Here is a 21,175-nt window from a genome sequence, read left to right as displayed (position 1 = left end):
TGTGCACCACCGGGGGCGGGGCAGAGGGAGGGAGAGATTCCCAAGCAGGTTCCATGCTGTCATTGCAGAGCCCCACGTGGGGCTTGAACTCAGTGAGATAATGCCCTGAACCGAAGTCAAGAGTCAGACGCTAAACCGATTGAGCCACCCAGGCACCCCCAAAATAAAATCTTTTTTTAAAATGGGGGATAAAGCTTGAAGGTGTTTTGCAAAAGCTCAGGGCTGGGTAGATGTGAAGAGCTGAACTGAAGATAGCCTTGTCCAGTGCTCTAGCACAAACACGTGGTAGGCGCTCAATAGATGTCTGTTGAATGAATGTAGAAAGCAAATGAGTCACCTAGAAAGAGATCATCCTGTTCCGGCTGGTGACATCGCGTGTGAATGACCTGGAATCCTTTTCTCCCCGTAGTGGTCCTTGCTAGTCACCAGACCAATTTTTTTTCCAGAGGGGTGTGGCTTCCGGCGACCCCGCCCGCCCGCAAACCACGCCCCTTGCCCATCCTCGCGCTTGCTGATGTCCGAGGAAGTTTGGCCCGCGGGCGGATCCGTAGCCGTAGTCCCCTCAGGCGTCCGCAGTCAGGAAGCCGGGAAGCCTGGAGTCCAGGACACCTCGCGGAGATCCAGGATGTCGGAGGAGCAAACCGGGCAGAGCGAAGGCTCCTCTCAGGCTGGTGGAGTGACTGTCAGCGACATCCAGGAGCTGATACGGCGCAAGGAGGAGATCGAGGCGCAGATCAAAGCCAATTATGACGTGCTGGAGAGCGTGAGTGTGGGCTCGGGGTTCCCTGGCGGGAGTAGGAGGAGCCCGGGGCCTCTTGACCTGGCACCAGGTTCTGGGAGGACTGGGAGGCAGGGGAGGCCTGTGCTTGAGCTCTCAACTGTGTGTCTCTCCCTCCCTGGGAAGCCCAAGGCGCGGCAACTGCGGCCTCTGTCGGCAGGAGGCAAGTAATATTAGCAATTAAGAATAATCGGTGTTGGTGCTGTAGCATGGGTTTATGGAGCGCTTACCGTGTGCCGGGCGCTGTTTTAATTGCTTTACGTTGATGAGCTCATTTAACCGTCACAGCAACCTTTTGAGGCTGTTACTCTCCCCATTTTAGCGATGAGGAAACAGAGGCGTTACTTAAACGTGCCTCGGGTCACAGAGCTAATAAATTTTCAGATGTCACCAGCATCGTCAGTCCTTGTTGACCGTGTACCGAAGATCTGTGCTTTGCTAACCCGCTCACGTGAGAGCTTCCTAAGCTTTCGTGTGTTTGGCAAGCACTGGGGATCTTGTTAAAATTTCAGTTTCTGATGAGCTCGGGAGCGCAGGTGCAGATGCTGTGTTTCTAGCAAATTCCCAGCGCTGCTGATGCTGCTGGTCTAAAGACCGAGCTTTGAGTGACAGGTAAGGCTCTTTATCATTATTGTATAGGGAGGGAACTGAGGCCCAGGGTGAGGCGAACCCTAGTCTAGGGTCATGTAGCTGGGAAGTGGCAGTGGTGGGTCTAGTTCCCTGGTCGTCTGGCTACCAAACTGATAGTTTTTCTTATGTCACTTAGTGTAAAGCCACAAATCAATTTGCAGAGGAAGAATAAAAGACATCTTATGTAGGGTGGATGGAATGCATTTTAGGTGATGGGAGTAAGATAGAGGCATCATACGGAGGCCAGGGTACCATTTTATTGGTGCTGATTGTATGCCTGAAGAGTGTTGGTTTACTTGTGTGTTAGATCATGAAATCCACACAACCACCCTGTGAAGTTAGGATGTTACCCTGAAGCTCAGAAAGGGGAAGTCACTTACTTAAAGTCTCAAAGTGAGATTCAGATATCAAGCCTGTTCAATCCAGAACTTGTGTTTTCAACATTATGCTAACAGTTTCCCAAACTTTAGTTACTTTCTACCTCAAGCAGATGCTGTCTCCATATACCTCCTGTACTGTTGTTCCCTTGGTATTTTTCTTTAAGTTGATCCACTTTTTTACTTGATTTAGTTTAAATGAAAATTAAAAAAAAATTTTTTTTCAACGTTTTTTATTTATTTTTGGGACAGAGAGAGACAGAGCATGAACGGGGGAGGGGCAGAGAGAGAGGGAGACACAGAATCGGAAACAGGCTCCAGGCTCCGAGCCATCAGCCCAGAGCCTGACGCGGGGCTTGAACTCACGGACCGCGAGATCGTGACCTGGCTGAAGTCGGACGCTTAACCGACTGCGCCACCCAGGCGCCCCTAAATGAAAATTTTATAGCTCTACAGCATATGGGGAAAAATGGGATTTTCTTCCCTTTAATATAAAATAAAAATACGTATCAGGGTGCTATAATATGTTCGTTCCTTGTCATTAGCTACCATCACTGGCTAAAAGCTTGAAGCTTGAAGCCCTGCTCTATGTTTGTTTTCAAAAAGAGGGGACAGCAGAAACTATAAATCTCTTAGAATAAAGCCTAGGAATAAACTTTTGTGACCTTGGATCAGGCAAAGCTTTCTCAGATGTGATGCCAAAAGCACCAGCAACAAAAGAAAAAGTAGATAAATTGGACTTTATCAGGATTTAAAATGTGTGTTTCCAAAGACACAGTCAAGAAAGGGAAAAGGCAGTTCACCAAATGGGAGAAAATATTTGCAGTTACCTAACAAGGGATCCAGAAAATATGAAGAACTCTTCCAACTCAATACTAAAAAGACAATAACTTGATTAAAAAATCAGCCAAAGGGGGCACCTGGGTGGCTCAGTCGGTTAAGCATCCAACTTTGGCTCAGGTCATGGTCTCACAGTTTGTGGTTTCGAGCCCCATATCGGGCTCTGTGCTGACAGCTCAGAGCCTGGAGCCTGCTTTGGATTCGGTCTGTCTGTCTGTCTGTCTGTCTCTCTCTCTCTCTCTCTGCTCCACCCTAGCTCGTGCTCTGTCTGTCTCTGGAAAATAAGTGAAAAACATTAAAAAAAAAATTGGCCAAAGACCTTAACAGACTCCTCACCACAGAAGATCTACAGATGGCAAAGAAGCATATAGAAAGACGCATCACGTCCTAAGTCATCAGAGAATACAAATTAAAACACCCGCGAGGTGCTACTATGTACTATGTATGTGTCAGAATTTCCACCTTCAGATGCTGGTGAGGGTGTGGAGGAACTCTCATCCCGTGCTGATAGGGATGCAAAAGTAGGGCAGTTTCTTACAAAGCTCCACATTCTCTTACCACCCATCCAGCAGTTGTGCTCCATGCTGTTTGCCCAAAGGGGTTGAAGACATGTTGACACGAAAACCTTCCTGATGTTCATAGCTGCTTTTTTCACCGTTGCCAAAACTTGAAGCAACCAAGAGGTGTTGTTGTTTTTTAAGTTTATTTATTTATTTTGAGAGAGAGCGAGCGAGTGAGCACAAGTGGAGGAGGGGCAGAGAACATAGAGAAAGAGAGAGAATCCCAAGCAGGCTCCATGCTGTCAGCACAGAGCCTGACGCAGGGTTTGATCCCACCAACCTCAAGATCATGACCTGAGCCAAAACCAAGAGTCGGATGCTTCACCGACTGAGCCACCCAGGAGTCCCAACCAAGAGGTCTTTAAGTAGGTGAATAGATAAATAAATTGTGGTATCTCAAAACAATGGAATGTTAGTGCTAAAACTAAATAAGCTAGCAAGCTCTGAAAAGATGTGTAGGAGCCCTAATTGCATATTACCGACTGGAAGAAGCCGGTCTGAAAAGACTACATCTGTAGGATTCCAACCAGAATCTGGAAAAAGCAAAACTGTGGAGACAGTAAAAAGATCAGGGGTTGCCAGGGATCAGGGGTAGTGGTGGGGATGAATAGGTGGAGGACAGAGGATTTTTAGGGCAGTGAAAATACCCTGTGTAACACTGTGATGATGGGTACATTCATTAAACATTGGTCCAAACTCATAGAATGTAAGACACAAAGAGTGAAGGCTGAGGTAAACTATGGACTTCAGTTAATAACAAGAAACAGTAGGTGTAACCCAGTGGCTTCCAGATAGAGAAGTGAATGGAATCTTTCGTCCTGCATATATGTATCCTGGGCACCTTTTCTGCTGCTGCCATAATTACAGCCGTGACACTTGTTACTTTTATGCGTAGTAATTTCCTAGGGCTGCAGTAACAAATTACCACAAACAGGGTGACTTAAAATGACACATTTAGTCTTTCACAGTTGTGGAGGCCAGAAGTCTAAAGTCAAGATGTCAGCAGGGTTGGTTTCTTCTGGGGGCTCGGAGGGAGGATCTGTTCCATGTCATGTCCCTGTCCTACTTCCTGGTGGCTGCCAGCCATCCCCGGCTTACAGTTGGATAACGCCAGTCTCTGCCCCTGGTCACACGATCCCCTGTCCTGGATCTCCCTTCCTTTTCTACAAGGATACCTGTCATTGGATTTGGAGCCCACCCTGAATCTAAGAGAGTCTCATCTCAAGAGCCTTAATTACACCTCCAAATCCTTTTTCCAAATAAAGTCACACATACAGGTTCTGGGGGTTTAGGACTTGGGGCATATCTTTTGGGGGCCACTATTCACCCCACTGCGGGTGCGCCTAGCACTGTGCTAAGCTGTCCACACAGGTCAACTCATTAATTCTCATCGCGAGTGGGAAGGGAGGTGAGTGCCATTATTCCCATTTGATAATCGAGGAGGCTGAGGCTTGGAGAGGAGTCTTAACCAAGGGCACCCAGATTGTACGCGGCAAAACTGGGATTCAGATCAAAGTCTGACTGGGACACCTGAGTGGCTCAGTCGTTTAAGCATCTGACTTCAGCTCAGGTCATGCTTTCACGGTTTGTGGGTTCGAGCCCCACATCAGGCTCTGTGCTGACAGCTCAGAGCCTGGAGCCTGCTTTGGATTCTGTGTCTCCCTCTCTCTCTGCCCCTCCCCGACTCACACTCTGTCTCTGTCTCTCTCAAAAATAAATAAACATTAAAAAAAAAAAGTAAAAAAAATCAAAGTCTGACTGCAAAATCTCTACCCTCTATCACACAACACGACACTTTGCATTGCCTTTGTGCGCTATGCTCTGATTTACGCAGGAAAAGTCTTTAAAATGTTAAAATGTATTGTTTTGAATAGGGAATATACGTCCATGGTCAAAACTCAGAGTCTACCAAAGGGTATAAAATGAAAAGTCCCTCTTCCCTCCCTGTCCCCCAGCCACCCACCCAATTCCTTTCCCCAGAGGCAATTGATGTCAGTGTGTCCTTGAGGGATGAAAAACCTTTTGAAATCCCTTTCAGATCTCTTTTTACTTTCAGAAAGAACCAAGGGCCTGCCACAGCTGGATGTCCTTTGGGGTTTTCACTCCCCTCCAGCTTCCAAGGCCACCAGCCAGGTATCAGCTGCTGTAGGAAGGAGTGTTTGGAGGAGTCCAAGAGGCTGGCCTTGGGGATGAGCTGCAAAGCTTTAATCTGCACTGTTCTGACTTCAAAAGAGGAGACTGGATTCCTGCATTTCTTGTGTTACTAGAAATCAATAAAAAAATATAGTGCCCCCTCCCCCGCCCCCCCCCCCCCACTTTGAGGGTGGTTGAGGGAGCATGTGGGGAAAGTACGTGGCCTGTGCTAAGCGATCAGCGTGTGGCGGCTTTTGTTACTGTCGCCTTTATGATGGCTGCACAGGGAAGGAGGTCTGGAGGACTTCACACCTGTGAAACCTTAACCATGTGTCTTCCCTCCAGCAAAAAGGCGTTGGCATGAGTGAGCCGCTGGTGGACTGCGAGGGGTACCCCCGCTCAGATGTGGACCTGTACCAAGTCCGGACCGCAAGGCACAACATCGTCTGTGAGTGGTGCGCGTGCAGGGCCCTTCCCGAGGCTGAAGGCACACAAGTGAAATCTCCTTCTTCCATAGTAATCTGCTTCCCCCTCTTCTGCCCTGATGCGATTCTCTTACCATCCCCCCCCCCCCCCCCCCCCATCGAAGGACTCAGAACGGAGGAAATGGTTTGGCCTCTAGGGTTCTAAATTTATGGTTTCGTTTTTCATTTCGTTTTTAAGGACTTTGCTTCACTCTGGAAACTTTTTTGAAATGATAATGGAAGCCCAAGTCAAATATTGCTCACCATCCTAATCAAAGCAGTTATGTATGAGCTGGTAAGGATAGTGACCTGGCTGTGGTCACTCACACAGAAGCGCTCAGTCCCTCGGAACGGACGTTTGGAGGTCGGCAGTGCAGGGCTGGCCGCCACGTCCCTGGTTCTGCCATCCTTAGGACATGTCTAGCTTTAGGGTCACCATGTCCGTGCGCCAAGCAGGAAGGGAGGGAAGGAGGAAAGTAAGGAGGACGAAAGGTCCTTAGTCAGCCAGCACCCTCCCCTCAAAGATCTGTCCTGGGGGCCCACCCCCGCCTTGCTGCAGTGACTTCCATTTCGCCTCCTAGGCCCCTCTGCCGGCAAGACATGTTGGGGGATGTACCCCGCGGTGGGCATCTCACGATCCTAAATAAAATCATGTATTTGTTCGTGGTTGAGGAACAAGTGGAGAGAAGTGTTTGGATAGCGTATCAGTTCTCTGTTTTCTGCTGGAATAAATTCTCAGACTTAGTGGCTTCAAATGGCACAGATTTACTCTTACAATAATAAGGTGTCCAAATGGGTGTCACTGGTCTAAGGTGGAGGTGTTGGCAGGGCTGTGTTCCTTCTGGAGGCTCTTGGGAAGAGCCCACTTCCTTATCTTCTCCAGCTTCTGGAGGTGCCTGTGTCCTGTGGCTCATAGCTCCTTCCATCGTCAAAGCCAGCAAGGTCATCCCCCAGCTTCTGGTCCCACCGTCCCACCTCCTCCTGTCACTCTCTGCCTTCCTCTTTCACTTATGACCCTCGTGGTCACACTGGGCCCCCCATCTGGGTAGTCCAGGATGATCTCCCCATTCAGTGTCCTGAACTTAACCACCTCTGGAAAAAGCCCCCTTGGGCACGGAAAGTAACATTGGGCAGCTTCTGGGGACAAGGACGAGAGCACCTTTGGGGGCCATTATTCACCCCGTCACAGGCGGGCAACCAGCAGCCTCTGCCACAAAGTCCTGTTAGAGGGGAACTTGTCGTGCACATTTTTCACTCAGGGACCTCCGTTTTATGTGCGTGAACCTCAACTCCGTCCTCAGCACGTCGTGGTATAAAGCTGAGCTGCTCACTGGGGTCGCGAGTAACCGCAGGAGACACCGCTCAAGGTGCCGACCATTCCTCAAAGCTGCAGTGTGATTCCAGAACAGCTTCTTAGAGTGTCACTTTGCCTCGAAGATTTGGGGGAAAGAAGCACGCCATCTTTGTACTGAAACAAAGGGAAGATACAGGGTAGGGAAAAGCCATATTAAGACGATCAGACTGAGGGAAATTTGGGGCTTTTGGCTAAACCCTCAGACTCCCCAGGGATGTGGCCTGCTTTCCTCGGCACTTAGGATTCTGGGGGAAATTTGAGAAGCGGAGCCTACGGTGCGAGAGAGGGCACTGACTTACTTGTTTCCGGGTGGTTACCCGGATGTTCCAACGCCATTTATTAAATAGCCTATTCTTTCTCCATTCATTTGAAATGCTAGCAGTATTACATAGAGAATTTTTAGACATATTTAGGTCTCAAGTTTTTTGCACTGTTCTGTGGATATATCTCTTTGCTAATATCACACTGTCTTTTTAAGTTTATTTCTTTAGTAATCTCTACACCCAACTTGGGGCTTGAACTCATGACTCTGAGATCAAGAGTCACATGCTCTTCTGACTGAGCCAGCCAAGCACCCCGGTGTCACACTGTCTTAATGACTTTATTGTATTTAAGAATCTGGTTGTGGGGCGCCTGGGTGGCTCAGTTGGTTAAGCGTCAGACTTCGGCTCAGGTCATGATCTCGCAGTTCATGAGTTCAAACCCCGTGTTGGGCTCTGTGCTGACAGCTCAGAGCCTGGAGCCTGCTTCAGATTCTGTGTCTCCCTCTTTCTCTGTCCCTCCCTTGCTTGCACTCTGTCTCTCAAAAACTGAATAAACATTAAAAAAAAAAAAAAAAAGGAATCTAGTTGAGCAGTGCTGATCAATCTTTTGAAAAATTATTCTCAGAAGTTTCTTGTTTTGTGTGTGTGTGTGTGTGTGTGTGTGTGTGTGTGTGTGTGTAAACTCTAAACTCTATACCCAACATGGGGCTTGAACTCACAACCCTGAGATCAGGTCACATGCTCCACCAACTGAACCAGTCATGTGCTCCTCTTGTATTTTTAAAAATGGATTTGGGGAGGGGAGGTGGGGGCTGTATGTACGGCTTAGTCGGTTAAGTGTCGGACTCTTGATTTTGGCTCAAGTCATGATCTCATGGTTTGTGAGATAAAGTCCCGAGAAGGGCTCTGCCCTGACAGCGTGGAGCCTGCTTGGGATTCTCCCTTTCACTCTCTCTCTGCACCTTCCCTGCTCATGCATGCTTGCCCTCTCTCTCTTTCTCTAAATGAACATTAAAAAAAAGAAAAAATAAAAATGGATTCTATTTTTTAGAACAGTTTTAGATTTACAGAAAGATTGGAAACATATTAACAGAGGTCCCATGCAGTCCCCAGCTTTCCCTATTATTAACATCTTACTATACTGAATTTGTTATAGTTGCAAATTTATTTTTTTGAACTAGGCCTTGGAAACATTTTGTCCAAGAGAATAACTTTTTTTGGAATTCTGATTAGAATTGCAATAGATTATAAGTGAAGTTATCCATTCCATCACCCGGCAGCTATATATGGAGTACTTACCATGTGCCAGGCACTGCTGAAGGTTCTGGGGGTCCTTGTGGAGCTTACTGTCCAGGGGGTCTTTTCTAGTCAGACAGTGACCACATATTATATGTTGACACCGTTTTAAGTCTTCCTGCCCACGCATATGTCTCTACTTATTCAAATCTGGGTTCTTTTCTTGTGTCTGCTCCTGTGGGTTGGGTCCCAGAGTCCCATTATGCCTGAGGGCCTCCCCTTCCCTCGAAGTGACAGAGGCAGAGGAACCAGGTCAGGTGGCCATGTGTGCTTCCAGTCGAGGGCATCTGGAAAGCCTGAAAGTCCGTGACCCGCAGATGCTGGACGTGGATTGGCGGGCAGTGCTGGTTGGCGGCTCTGGCCTCTGAAACTCCTCAAAGGGAACCTTGGGAGTGACCTGGCTTGAATGAAGGAAATAGAGGAAATTGTTTTTAGGTTTAGAAAGTTATCAAAATGCTGCCAACCAGGCCAGTGCTGCACTGGCCTGCTGCGGTGACTTACTCACTGGCATCGTGGTTCACAACGTCTTTTTTTTTTGGTAATCTCTACACCCAACGTGGGGCTTGAATTCACAACCCCAGAGATCAAGAGCCTCTTCTGGCTGAACCAGCCAGGCGCCCTATTTTGCAACATTTTGAATTACCCATCAGTACTGAAAAAAATCAGAGGGTTTTACCCCACGGTTCCTCATTTCCAGCTTTTGTCCTGTTAGGTCTCAGACCGAACATCACTTGCCGTGTATGAGTAGACTTAGGCATCATTTTTCGTTCCGGAGGAATTAGGTGAGAAGTAAAGCGGGACGATTCCTCTGCTCACCTTTCAAGTCTCAGTTGAAACGGCGCTGCCTTGGGGAAGTCTCCCCTCATCTCCTAGACTAAAAAGGTCAGGTCCTGGCTGGCCAGCCCTCATCACAGTCATCAGATGTGACTGTAATTTACTTGTTCTGTGGCTGCCTCCCTTGCTAGACTGAGCTTCGTGAGGGTAGTCCCCTGTCTCGGCCACACGTTTGTCCTCAGCCCCTAGTCCAGTGTCTGGCATGTAGGAGGTGCTTGTTGAATATTCAGGGAATGAATGTGGGAGTCTCATGTCCTCCGCTGTCTTCCTTGTCCCCTGATACGGCATTCTCCTCCCAGGCCTGCAGAATGATCACAAGGCGGTCATGAAGCAGGTGGAGGAAGCCCTGCACCAGCTGCATGCTCGGGACAAGGAGAAGCAGGCCCGGGACATGGCTGAGGCCCACAAAGAGGCCATGAGCCGCAACCTGGACCAGAGCGAGGGCCTCAGCCCCCCTCAGGCCTTCGCCAAAGTGAACAGCATCAGCCCTGGCTCCCCGGCCAGCATCGCGGTAAGCCAGAACCTGGCCACGGAAATCCATAGCCAGAGAGCGCCGTGGGTCAGGTAGCCTTGGGGTGGGGTGCGGGCCGGGTGGGACTGTGGACACAGACTTGTCATCTCTCCATGCTGCGGCTTCACTTTACCCACTCACTTGGCAAGCACTGGCCAAGGCCTGGGGGCCCGGCCCTGTGCCGGGGCCAGGGTTTCGAGAGGAGTCAGTCCCAGCTTCCCACCAGACTGGTCAGGGAGAGGCCTGGGACACAAGGCAGAAGGTGATAAATATTGCTAGAGAGGGAAAGAGGATCTCTTGTTGGGTGTATTTTAGCTGGGCTGTGAGTAATAGACACGAGAATGGCAACGGTAGCCACCATTTACTGAATCCTTGCTGGGCACTGGCTGTCCTGCCGAATGAGTTACAGATCTTACCTGGTGTATTTTTAAAAGTTTTAAATAGCTTTACTGGGATACAGTTCACACACTGTAAAATTTACTCACTTAAAGTATATGATTTCCCGGGGCACCTGGGTGGCTTAGTCGGTTAAACGTCCGACTGTGGCTTAGCTCATGATCTTGCACTTTGTTGAGTTCAAGCCCCACATCAGGCTCTGTGATGACAGCTCAGAGCCTGGATCCTGCTTCACATTCTGTGTCTCCCTCTCTCCATGCCCCTCCTCCGCTTGTATTCTCTTTCAAAAATAAATAAACTAAAAAACAAAAAAAAAAGTATGCAATTCCATGGCTTTTAGTGTATTCACAGAGCTATGTATCTATCACTGCAATCAATTTTAGAATATTTTCATTATTCTAGAAAGAAACCCTGTACCCCCTAGCCCCATCTCCCTTAGCCCCTTGGAACCACAAGTCTGCTTTCTGTCTCTATGAATTTGCCTATTTTGAATACTTTATGTAAATGGAATCATATAATGTATGATGCTTTATGACTGGCTTTGTCCACTTAGTATCATGTTTTCAAGGTTCATCCCTGATGGGACATGTATCCCTATTTGTTTCCTTATTTATTTATTTATTAAAATTTTTTTAATGTTTATTTGTTTTTGAGAGAGACAGCATGAGCAGGGGAGGGGCAGAGAGAGAGGGAGACACAGACTCCGAAGCAGGTTCCAGGCTCTGAGCTGCCAGCACAGACCCCGATGTGGGCTCGAACCCACAAACTGAGATCACGACCTGAGCAAAGTCGGATGTTCAACCAACTGAGCCCCCCGGGCACCCCCTTCTTTCCTTTTTATGGCTGATTAATATTCTATTGTATGGCTGCATCACATTGTTTTTATCCATTCACCAGTTAACATTTGTTTTTTTTCCTTTTTTTTTTTTGGCAATTATTAAGAATGCTACTCTGAACATCATGTTCAAGTTTTTATGTGGTTGCATATTTAATCTTTAATCCCACAGCCACCTTCTGGGATAGGCAGTAATCTTTACCCCCATTTTGCCCATGAAAAAAAGCCCCTGAGCTCTGAAGTAACTTGTGCCAGGACACATTGCTCCTCAGTTATGGAACCGGGTCCTGGAGCCAGGGCCTGCCAACCATCTTTAATGGTCACAAGACGTTAAGTTACACAGAAGCTTCGTTGTACCCGTTACTCATTACTTCTACAGCATCGAGCACAGGCTGTAGTTGGCCCGCGACAAATATAAGTTGAAGGAGTGAATGAATCCTGGTCTGTGTTCTTGGAATGAAAGGGTCACACTAGCCCTGGGTCAGCCTTGCGCCTGTGGCTGCTTGTCTGGGGACCTTTAGGGCAAACTGGTCTAAATTCTGACCCCTGAACAAAATAAGCTCAGATTGCTCTGCCTCTTCTTGCCCCTGAACCTGGGTCGGGACCCCAGAAGGCAGCATTTGGTTTTTCCCCTCATTCTTGAAGGCCTGTACAACCCCAGCTTTTATCAGACATTGGGCAGATGTGGCCCCCTTTCACTGGATCTGTCCCAGAAGGAACCTGCAGGGGGAGGTGGCCCAGTTATCCACCACCCTCTCCCGTGTGCAGTCGCTAAACCCCTGACCTCTTTGCTTTGTGCCTGCCATTCTCCCCTGTAGAAAACACGTTCTTGGCCTGGATGTTAAAAGTTGGATGTGGAAGGGTGAAGAAACCAGAAGCACATTTAACCTCTACCCTCGTTTTCTATTTTCTCTTCTCTGTCTAGGGTCTGCAAGTGGATGATGAGATTGTGGAGTTTGGCTCTGTGAACACCCAAAACTTCCAGTCTCTGCATAACATTGGCAACGTGGTGCAACACAGTGAGGGGGTGAGTTGGAAGTCACATCCGGTCAGTAACCCTGGAATCGCTAGGGCCAGGAATCGTCGCTGGGGTCTTTACTGCCTTCAGAGAGATGTTGCTCAGGCCCAGCGCCTTTGCACCTGCTGGAGTGTTTTTTTTCTCCCTTAGGCCCATCCCTCATCTTGTACAGATGACACCTGTATAAGACCTTTGCAGCCACCCTATGTAAATACCCCTTCCTCCTTCCTATCCCTACTTTCATTCAGCAGTGTTTCTTGGAAGTCTTTTCATTTCCACACACCTTGCTGTTTTACACTGTTGCACAGCAGTCCGTTGTGTGAGTGGACCCCAGTTTGTCCATCCCCTGCCTTATCAGTGGATGTTTTGGTGATTGCCGGTTTTTTACCAGCACGAACGGTCATACATTCTTGTTCATGTGCTGTTTCTTGACATTGATACCGGAAAGTACTTACAGGCTCTCAGTGTATTATACACAGTTACAGTAGATAATCTGAAGAAGCTTTACTAATTTGTACCCTGACCAGCAGTGCCTGAGAGCATCACGTCATCAACAGAACTCTCTATTACTTTTAACGTTTTTGCGAAAGTGGCATCTTATTTTCATTTGTATTTTCCTGGTTACCAGTGAGGTTGAGTGTCCTTATTTTTTACGTGCATTAATGGTCATATTTTGATTTCTGTGGATTGTTTATATATTTTTTTCTCACTGGGGTATTCGTCCTTTTAAAAAAGTGATTTGTAGGAAATTTTTTTTTTTAATTTTTTTTTTTAACGTTTATTTATTTTTGAGATAGAGACAGAGCATGAACGGGGAGGGTCAGAGAGAGAGGGGGACACAGAATCTGAAACAGGCTCCGGGCTCTGAGCAGTCAGCACAGAGCCCGACGTGGGGCTCGAACTCATGGACAGTGAGATCGTGACCTGAGCCGAAGTCGGATGCTTAACCGACTGAGCCACCCAGGCGCCCCAGGAATTTTTTTAACATAACAGATATTAAACCTTTGCCTGTTTTCACATTACATATGTTTCTCCTGTTAGCTCCTGGTCTTTTAACTTAGTTTATGGTGATTTTGATTACTGGGAAGTGTTTTTTTTTCTTTAATTTACAGGGGTAAATTAAACAGGGTTTGTGTTTTCTGTACTTGCTCAGTGACCACTTGTCTAGTTTGTTAGCTTTTCATTTTGGTGCCGTCTCTTTCCGTACCGTCTCCTTCCGTTCTATTTGTCCTGTGGTCGTGTCCCTCTGCTGTCCCTTTGTTGTCCTGTCTTGCCAGTGAGGCTCCTGGAAGTGGTGCAGGTGTAGTTTCATTCTGTTATGTTTACCCAGCGTCTCTCTTGATCTTTCACTCCTTTTCCCTGGAGTTTCCTCGTGTTATGGTTTACTCATGTCTCTTGCACACCTTGGTGCACGTACTTCAAAACTTGCAGGTGTCTGGGATCATTGTTACTGGTTCGTTTTGTAAATATGACTTTTTTTTTCTCGAAGAGGTAATACATAACCTGAGTTTAAGGCAGAACCAAAGAACACATGATGGAGAATCTCCCTCTCCTCCGGAAGTAGCCACTTTCCAGCTGTGTGTCCTTCCAGGGTCAGTCTGTTCATATACCAGCATATAGAGCTCCTGGTTATCTTGATTAAGGTGTAATTTACCTACAGCCAAATTTACCCTTTTTATTGTGCGGTGCTGTGAGTTTTGACACACGTACCTAGTTTGGTAACTGCCGCCGTAATGAAGATACAGAGCAATTCTGTCATCCTCCCCGAAACGGCCCCATGTCCTTTGGTGGCGAACCCCTCCCCCAGCCCCCACCCCACGCAACCGCTCAGCTGTGCTCCAGCCCTGTAATTTCACCCTTTCTAGAATGGCTTGTCAATGGAACTGCCCAGTATATAGGGCCCTTTAAGTCTGGCTTCTTTTCACTCTGCATCATGCGTCTGCGATTCATTCATTCATACGTCGTGCGTGCGTGTAGTCACTCCTGTTTGTTGCTCAGTAGTGCTGCACTGTGTAGGTGAACGCCAGATTGCCTACCCATTTACCAGTGAGGGACATTTAGGTTGTTTCCAGTTTTGGTGATTAGTGATAACAGCTACTGGTTTTGAGTCTGTCTTTTCTAGTTAAATATATTCTTAAGCTCTTCATAGATCTGTGAGCCCCCCCCCCCCTTTTTTCTTCTTTACTGAGGTATAATCGACATATAACATTATATTAGTTTTGGGTATACAGCGTAATGATTCCATTTTTGTATATGTTTCAAAATGATCATCATAAGTCTAGTTAACATCCATCACCATGGTTATATATTTTTTTCTTGTGATGAGAACTTTTAAGATTTACTCTCATAGCAACTTTCAAATATGCTGTACATTACTATATACTGTAATGCACAGCATGGTGACTATAGTTAATAACGCTATAAATCCTTCCTTACAAAAGTAGTCATTGAACATTTTTAAGCGACAGAACCTTTTCTTCAAATGAAATTTCTCGGGGAATTCCAATATATCAAATAGATAAAAAAAGCTGAGCTGCTGGGGTTGGAACACCTCACCCCCCTCAGGGCCCTGGATCCTCCTGGAACCAGAATCCCGACTTGAGAATCAAGGGTCCACTCTGTGACCGTAGAAAAATGATGAAGAGGGGGTGCCTGGGTGGCGCAGTCGGTTAAGCGTCCGACTTCAGCCAGGCCACGATCTCGCGGTCCGCGAGTTCGAGCCCCGCGTCAGGCTCTGGGCTGATGGCTCAGAACCGGGAGCCTGTTTCCGATTCTGTGTCTCCCTCTCTCTCTGCCCCTACCCCGTTCATGCTCTGTCTCTCTCTGTCCCAAAAATAAAAAATAAAAACGTTGAAAAAAAAAATTAAAAAAAAAAAGAAAAATGATGAAGAAACCAAAAAAACACTATATTCTGTTATTAGACATTTAGGTGGTTTCCAATTTTAGGGAAACCTGGAAATGAACACTCTTGTAGACCAATCTCTATCTCTGTTTCTTTTGATAACTTCCTAAAGCTGCCTTTCTGGGTCAAATGCATGTATTTTCAAAGGAAAACAAATCTGAAATTTTAAAAAAAGTCATCTTTAGTATAAACAACGTTTATTTTATTGAGCTGTGGAAAGGAATGGAGTGCTGGCCTGCTGTAATATGGATGAACCTTGAAAGGATTTGTGGTAAGTGAAAGAAGCCAGGCACAGAGGGCTGCATATCTGAGAATTCCATTTATGTGAAGTGTCCAGAACAGACAGATGGACGGAGACAGGAAGCCGGTTGGTAGTTGCCAGAGGCTGAGTGGAGGAGGGCATCGGGAGTGACTGCTAATAGGTACTGGGGTCCTTTTGAGGGATGAAAATGTCTTGGAATTGATAGTGGGAGTGGTTGTACGAATCTCTGAATATACTAAAATGCACTGTATTGTATACTTTGAAATGCATTTTATGGTATGTGAATTATATCTCACATAAATAAAAATAATGCACTTAAAAAAAATTTTTTTTTTTAAAGTTTATTTATTTTTGACAGAGAGAGCGAGTGTGAGCTAGGGAGGGGCGGAGAGAGAGGGAGACACGAATCTGAAGCAGGCTCCAGGCGCCAAACTGTCAGCACAGAGCCCGACGTGGGGCCCGAACCCACGAACCGTGAGATCATGACCTGGGCCAAAGTCGGACACTTAACCGACTGAGCCACCCAGGCGCCCCAAAAATAATGCACTTTTAATGCAAAAGGTTTTGAGGAAAGGATAAAAGTCCTGAGTCTCTCCCTCCGGAGGACCCTCCCTGCTCTGTTTGAGTGCTGGACAAGGTGTGGGTGCTAAAGTGGGAACAACAAAGGTAAACAGAAGGCCCTTGCCTCGGGGATGCTTTGGTGGGAGAGACCAGCATTAATCCAAGGTAATTCTATACTGTTATGAGTATTATGAAGGAAAAGATTGAGGAGGCTAGGAGAGCAACGACGGGGGTTAGGATAAGGTTCCCGAGGACGTGACCTGTGAGTGTTAGAAGTTGTTCAAGGCTGGAGACTGGCGGGGAGAGGAGTTTTCCAGCAGGGTCATGGCCCTGAGGTGGGAGGACTGGAGGAGATGGTTGGAGACCAGAGCAAGGGGGAGAGAGGAAGGGAGGAGGAGGCAGGTCCGGGAGGTTGGCAGGGGCCAGAATGCATGAGGCCCTGTGGTCCCTAGTCAAGATGTAGTTCTTTTTTCCTGAGGAGCAGTAGAGAGCCATACGTACATTTGCAAGCTGAGAGGAACAGATGTAAGCAGCTTTGTGTCTTGGAAAGATTTCTCCAGATGGTAGGTAGAGAGCTGATTGGAGGGCTGACAGTCTTAGCAGCCTGGTCAAGAGGTGATGGTGGCTTTGGTGAATGGGCTGGAGGTGGAAGGAAGTGGATAAATCTAGGAGACCTTTAGGATGGAAGTACATAGGCTTTAATATGACACCTAGCCCATGTCAAGGATGACCTCTGGGTTTCTAGTTTGTCTAGGGGTATTGTTTCTAGAAACAAAGCACTCAGTGTATCTCTCATATATTTCCTAAGTGCGAATGAATATGTCCATAGTGATTGCTTTTTGAAAAAGAAGACGGGCACCTGGGTGGCTCAGTCGGTTACGTGTCCGACTTCGGCTCGGGTCATGATCTGGCGGCTCATGGGTTTGAGCCCCGTGTCGGGCTTTGTGCTGACAGCTTGGAGCCTGGAGCCTGCTCTGGATTCTGTGTCTCCCTCTCTCTGCCCCTCTCCTTCCCCTCCCCTCTCAAAAATAAACATGAAAAAAAGATTTAGAAAAAGAAGACAAACAAGACCTACCGTACATACTGTTCTGGATTTCCCCCTACCCTTTGAGGGGATTTCCGTGTGGGTACGTACCTACCTTCACCATATTCCATTGCTTGGTCTACCACCTTTTATTTGACCATCCCTCCACACAGAACATTTAGGTTGTTCCCAGGGTTTGACCATCAGCAACAATGGTGTCGTGAATATTCTTGTCTTGTGGGAGGGTTTCTGTCCGAGAGATTTCTAGAAGTGGAATTACTGGGTCGAAGGCAATGCCCATTTATAGATTTCATAGATGTCACAGTGTCCTCCAAAAAGCTTGGATTAGTTCACATTTTCTTGTAATAGTGTTTGTGAGGGCTTGCTTCTTGACCCCTCTCCCCTGTGTTATTTATTGGCAGTCTCATTCTTTGACCATCTGAGTGAAAAATGGCATCTTTTTGGTTTTTGTCTTCATGCTCTATTTTGTCACATTTCAGAGATTACATTGATAGATCTGCCCTAATTAAAAAAAATTGTGGTAAAATATACATACCATAAAATTTACCATTTTAACCATTTCTTTTTTTTTTTTTTTAATATTATTTTTGGGGAGAGTGCAAGCGGGGGAGAGACAGAGGGAGGGGGACAGAGGATCTGAAGCAGACTCTGTGCTGACAGGCTGACAGCAGTGAGCCCGATGTGGGGCTCTAACTCAGGAACCGTGAGATCATGACCTGAGCCGAAGTCGGACACTCAACCCATTTTAACCATTTCTAAGTGCGCAGCTCTCTGGCATTTAAGTACATCCGTGTTGTTCTGCAACCATCCCCTCCATCCATCTCCAGAACTTTTTCATCTTTCCAAACTGAAACTCTATACCTGTTAAACACTAACTTTGCATTCTCCTCTCCCCAAGCCTCTGGTGATCACTAATCTGCTTTCTGTCTCTATGCCTCTGCTATCAGTGGAATCAGACAATATTTCTTCTTTTGTGGCTGGTGGATTTCACTTAGCATCATGTCTTCATGGTCCACCCGTATTGTTGTGTGTGTCAGAGTTTCCTTACTCTTTAAGGCTGAATGATACTCCATTGTATGGACAGACCACGTTTTCTTTATTCCTTCAACACCTGTATCTCGTGGTGCTTTGATGCACAAAAGCAAATGCCTAGTAGTGCAATTGCTGGGTCGTAGGGTAGTTCTATTTTTAGTTTTTTGAGGAACAGTCACCCTGTTTTCCACGGCAGCGACACCATTTTGCATTCTCTTGCAGCTGTGCACACGGGTTTCAATTTTTCCACATCCTCACCGACTCTTGTCATTTTCTGCTTTTGGATAGTAGCCATCCTAACGGAGGTGCAGTGACACCTCATTGTGGTTTTGATTTGCATTTGTTTAATGATTAGTGACGTGGAGCATCTTTTCATGTGCTTTTTGGCCATTTGTTTATCTTTTTTTGGAGAAATGTCTACTCAGGTTTTTTTGCTTAATTTTTAATCAGGTTGTTTGCTGTTATTGTGAGTTGTAGGAGTCCTTTGTTTATTCTGGATATTAATCCCTTATCAGATATATGATGTGCCAGTATTTTCTCCCATTCTCTGAGTTACTTTTGACTCTGTCAGTAGTGTCCTTTGATGCACAAAAGTTCTAGATTTTGATGCACTTTGTTGTAATTCATAAGTTTCCTTGGTATGCTATTTTAATTTTTCACACTAAAGTAATACATACACATAGTAAAAACAAATTAATTGAATGGAAAGATATAAAAGCAAATGTCGTCTTTCACTCCAAACTCCTAGTGCTTCTTCTGCAAGTAATTACTGTTAACAGTTTTTTCGTATATCTTCCAGAAACCTTTGTATGCATGAAGCAATCTTTATGTCCTTTTAGAACGTATATTGAGGGGCGCCTGGCTGGCTCAGTCCATAAAGCATGTGACTCTTGATCTCAGGGTCGTGAGTTCGAGCCCCAGATTGGGAATGGAGCCTCCTTGAAAAAAATAAAAGTAATCGGGGCGCCTGGGTGGCGCAGTCGGTTAAACGTCCGACTTCAGCCAGGTCACGATCTCGTGGTCCGTGAGTTCGAGCCCCGCGTCAGGCTCTGGGCTGATGGCTCAGAGCCTGGAGCCTGCTTCCGATTCTTTGTCTCCCTCTCTCTCTGCCCCTCCCCTGTTCATGCTCTGTCTCTCTCTGTCCCAAAAATAAATAAACGTTGAAAAAAAAAATTACAAAAAAAAAAATAAATAAAAGTAAAAAAATAAAAAACATGTATTCACATGGGTTCGTGTTTTGCTCGTTTTGTTTTGTTTTTTACCAAAACTGCTTAATTCACTCTGCTGTATTTGAATAATACCTTATTGAGGGACATTTTGGGTGTTTTCAGGTTTTGAATTTATAAACAGTCCTAGAATGAACACTTTGTTCATATATCATCTCGTACTTTTGCAAAATGTATCTTGTAGGCACCTTTTAAAGGTTTTTTTTTTTTTTTCGTGGGGAGACGTGTTTGTCCAGGAAGATGGTGCCAATCTGCAGCCCCATTAGCCGCCCCAAGAGCACCACGTCCCCCACACTCTTGACAACTGCCGGGTTATACTTCATATAAGCACCGTACCAGCCTGATGTGCAAGAATCAGTATCTCCGCATTTTAGTCTGCATCTCTTTGGATTCTGAACAGGTTGAATATATGAGCTTATTGTCCTTTCAGAAGCCTCTGAATGTGACCGTGGTCCGCAGAGGGGAGAAACACCAGCTTAGACTTGTCCCAACCCGCTGGGCAGGAAAAGGACTGCTGGGGTAAAGTATCATTTCTGTTTATTCATAAGGCAACTGTCGGTTGTCACCTGGGTGTTTGCTGGATATAAAGCTGTGGGGAGGAGGTGGGGGCCACTGGGAAATGATGGCATTCCCCAGATTGCCTGCAGAAGCTCTTGATAAATGCTTGTGGCAGGAATGAGATTGCAGATCTGGAGGCAGAGGGAACCCTGGTCTCTCAGGTTCTTTCATTAACTGGGCATTTGCTTTATTTTATTTTTTAAATATTTATGTATTTATTTTTGAGAGAGAGAGTGTGAGGAGTTGAGGGGCAGAGAGAGGGGGAGACAGAGACTCTGAAGCAGGCTCTGTGCTGTCGGTGCAGAGAACTGGGCATGTGCTTTAAAAGAATTAAAGAGGGGCGCCTGGGTGGCTCAGTCGGTTAAGCGTCCGACTTTGGCTCAGGTCATGATCTCACAGTTCGTGGGTTCGAGCCCCGCATCGGGCTCTGTGCTAACAGCTCAGAGCCCGGAGCCTGTTTCAGATTCTGTGTCTCCCTCTCTCTATGCCCCTCCCCAATTCATGTTCTGTCTCCCTCTGTCTCAAAAATAAATAAGCATTTAAAAAAAAAATTTTTTTTTTAAATAAAAGAATTAAAGAATGTGGATGAAACACTCAGACGGCTCACTTTCTGGTCTTGCTAAATGGAGTTGCCAAACTTACGTTGTTCCTTTTTCTTTTCTTCCAGCTGCAACATTATTCCTTTGCAAAGATGATTGCCTCTGGGGAACCGTAATAAGAAAACATCTTCCCTTGCCCTGGACGTGGGTCTGGTGGGGATTTCTTCCTTCTTTTCTCTCCCTGAAGCGTAAGCATCTGGAAGAGGCTGGAAGCCTGAACTTCTGGGTAGTGGAAATACTATGGCCGCCCAGTGTAATCTCTTGGGATTAAGACATTGTTAACTTGGTTTGTAGTTGGCATCTTTTGCATATTAGGCCATGGCCCTAAGTGGGAGCCATCTGGATTGTGGGCAAGTGGGCTGGAATTATTCTGGCAGGTGCCAATATGTCTTTATTCTTTTAGGATTTTTTCCCCCAAATAAACACAGGTTTACAGTGCTGATATGACCCATGTTATCACCCTAACTGAATTTCTTATGAACCTCCCAAACCAAAGCTCAGACAGAAATTAGAACATTATTTTAGAAAGTCAGGCAGGAGCGCCTGGCTGGCTCAGTCAGTGGAGCTTGCAGTTCTTGATCACAGGGTTGTAGGTTCAAGCCCCACGTTGGGTATAGAGATTACTTAAAAAAAAAAAAAAAAGTGGACAGAACAGGGGCACGTGGCTGGCTAGGTCGGTAGAACATGCGACTCTTGATCTT

At 46.4% G+C, this 21,175-nt stretch overlaps 1 protein-coding gene across 1 annotated transcript; it reads left to right on the top strand.

Annotated features, from left to right (window-relative positions):
* The first annotated feature begins 523 nt into the window (after nt 1-523).
* Nucleotides 524-20,921, top strand: PSMD9 (proteasome 26S subunit, non-ATPase 9). Its single transcript, XM_047828337.1, has 6 exons — nt 524-763; nt 5,664-5,766; nt 9,829-10,040; nt 12,197-12,298; nt 19,748-19,836; nt 20,543-20,921. Exons 1-6 carry the CDS (start codon nt 626-628, stop codon nt 20,568-20,570), a joined length of 672 nt encoding a protein of 223 aa, XP_047684293.1. The 5' UTR covers nt 524-625; the 3' UTR covers nt 20,571-20,921.
* The last annotated feature ends 254 nt before the right edge of the window (nt 20,922-21,175 follow it).

Source organism: Prionailurus viverrinus, chromosome D3 (assembly GCF_022837055.1).
Source record: "Prionailurus viverrinus isolate Anna chromosome D3, UM_Priviv_1.0, whole genome shotgun sequence".
Classification (NCBI taxonomy): Eukaryota; Metazoa; Chordata; class Mammalia; order Carnivora; family Felidae; genus Prionailurus; species Prionailurus viverrinus.
Note: the sequence above shows the minus strand (reverse complement) of the source record. Positions and strands in the feature narration are given on the sequence as shown.

Coding starts and splice junctions, on each gene's coding strand:
- PSMD9 (XM_047828337.1), top strand. CDS start 626: ATGTCGGAGGAGCAAACCGGGCAGAGCGAAGGCTCCTCTCAGGCTGGT. Junction 764..5,663: donor ATTATGACGTGCTGGAGAGC/GTGAGTGTGGGC, acceptor TCTTCCCTCCAG/CAAAAAGGCGTTGGCATGAG. Junction 10,041..12,196: donor GCTCCCCGGCCAGCATCGCG/GTAAGCCAGAAC, acceptor TTCTCTGTCTAG/GGTCTGCAAGTGGATGATGA.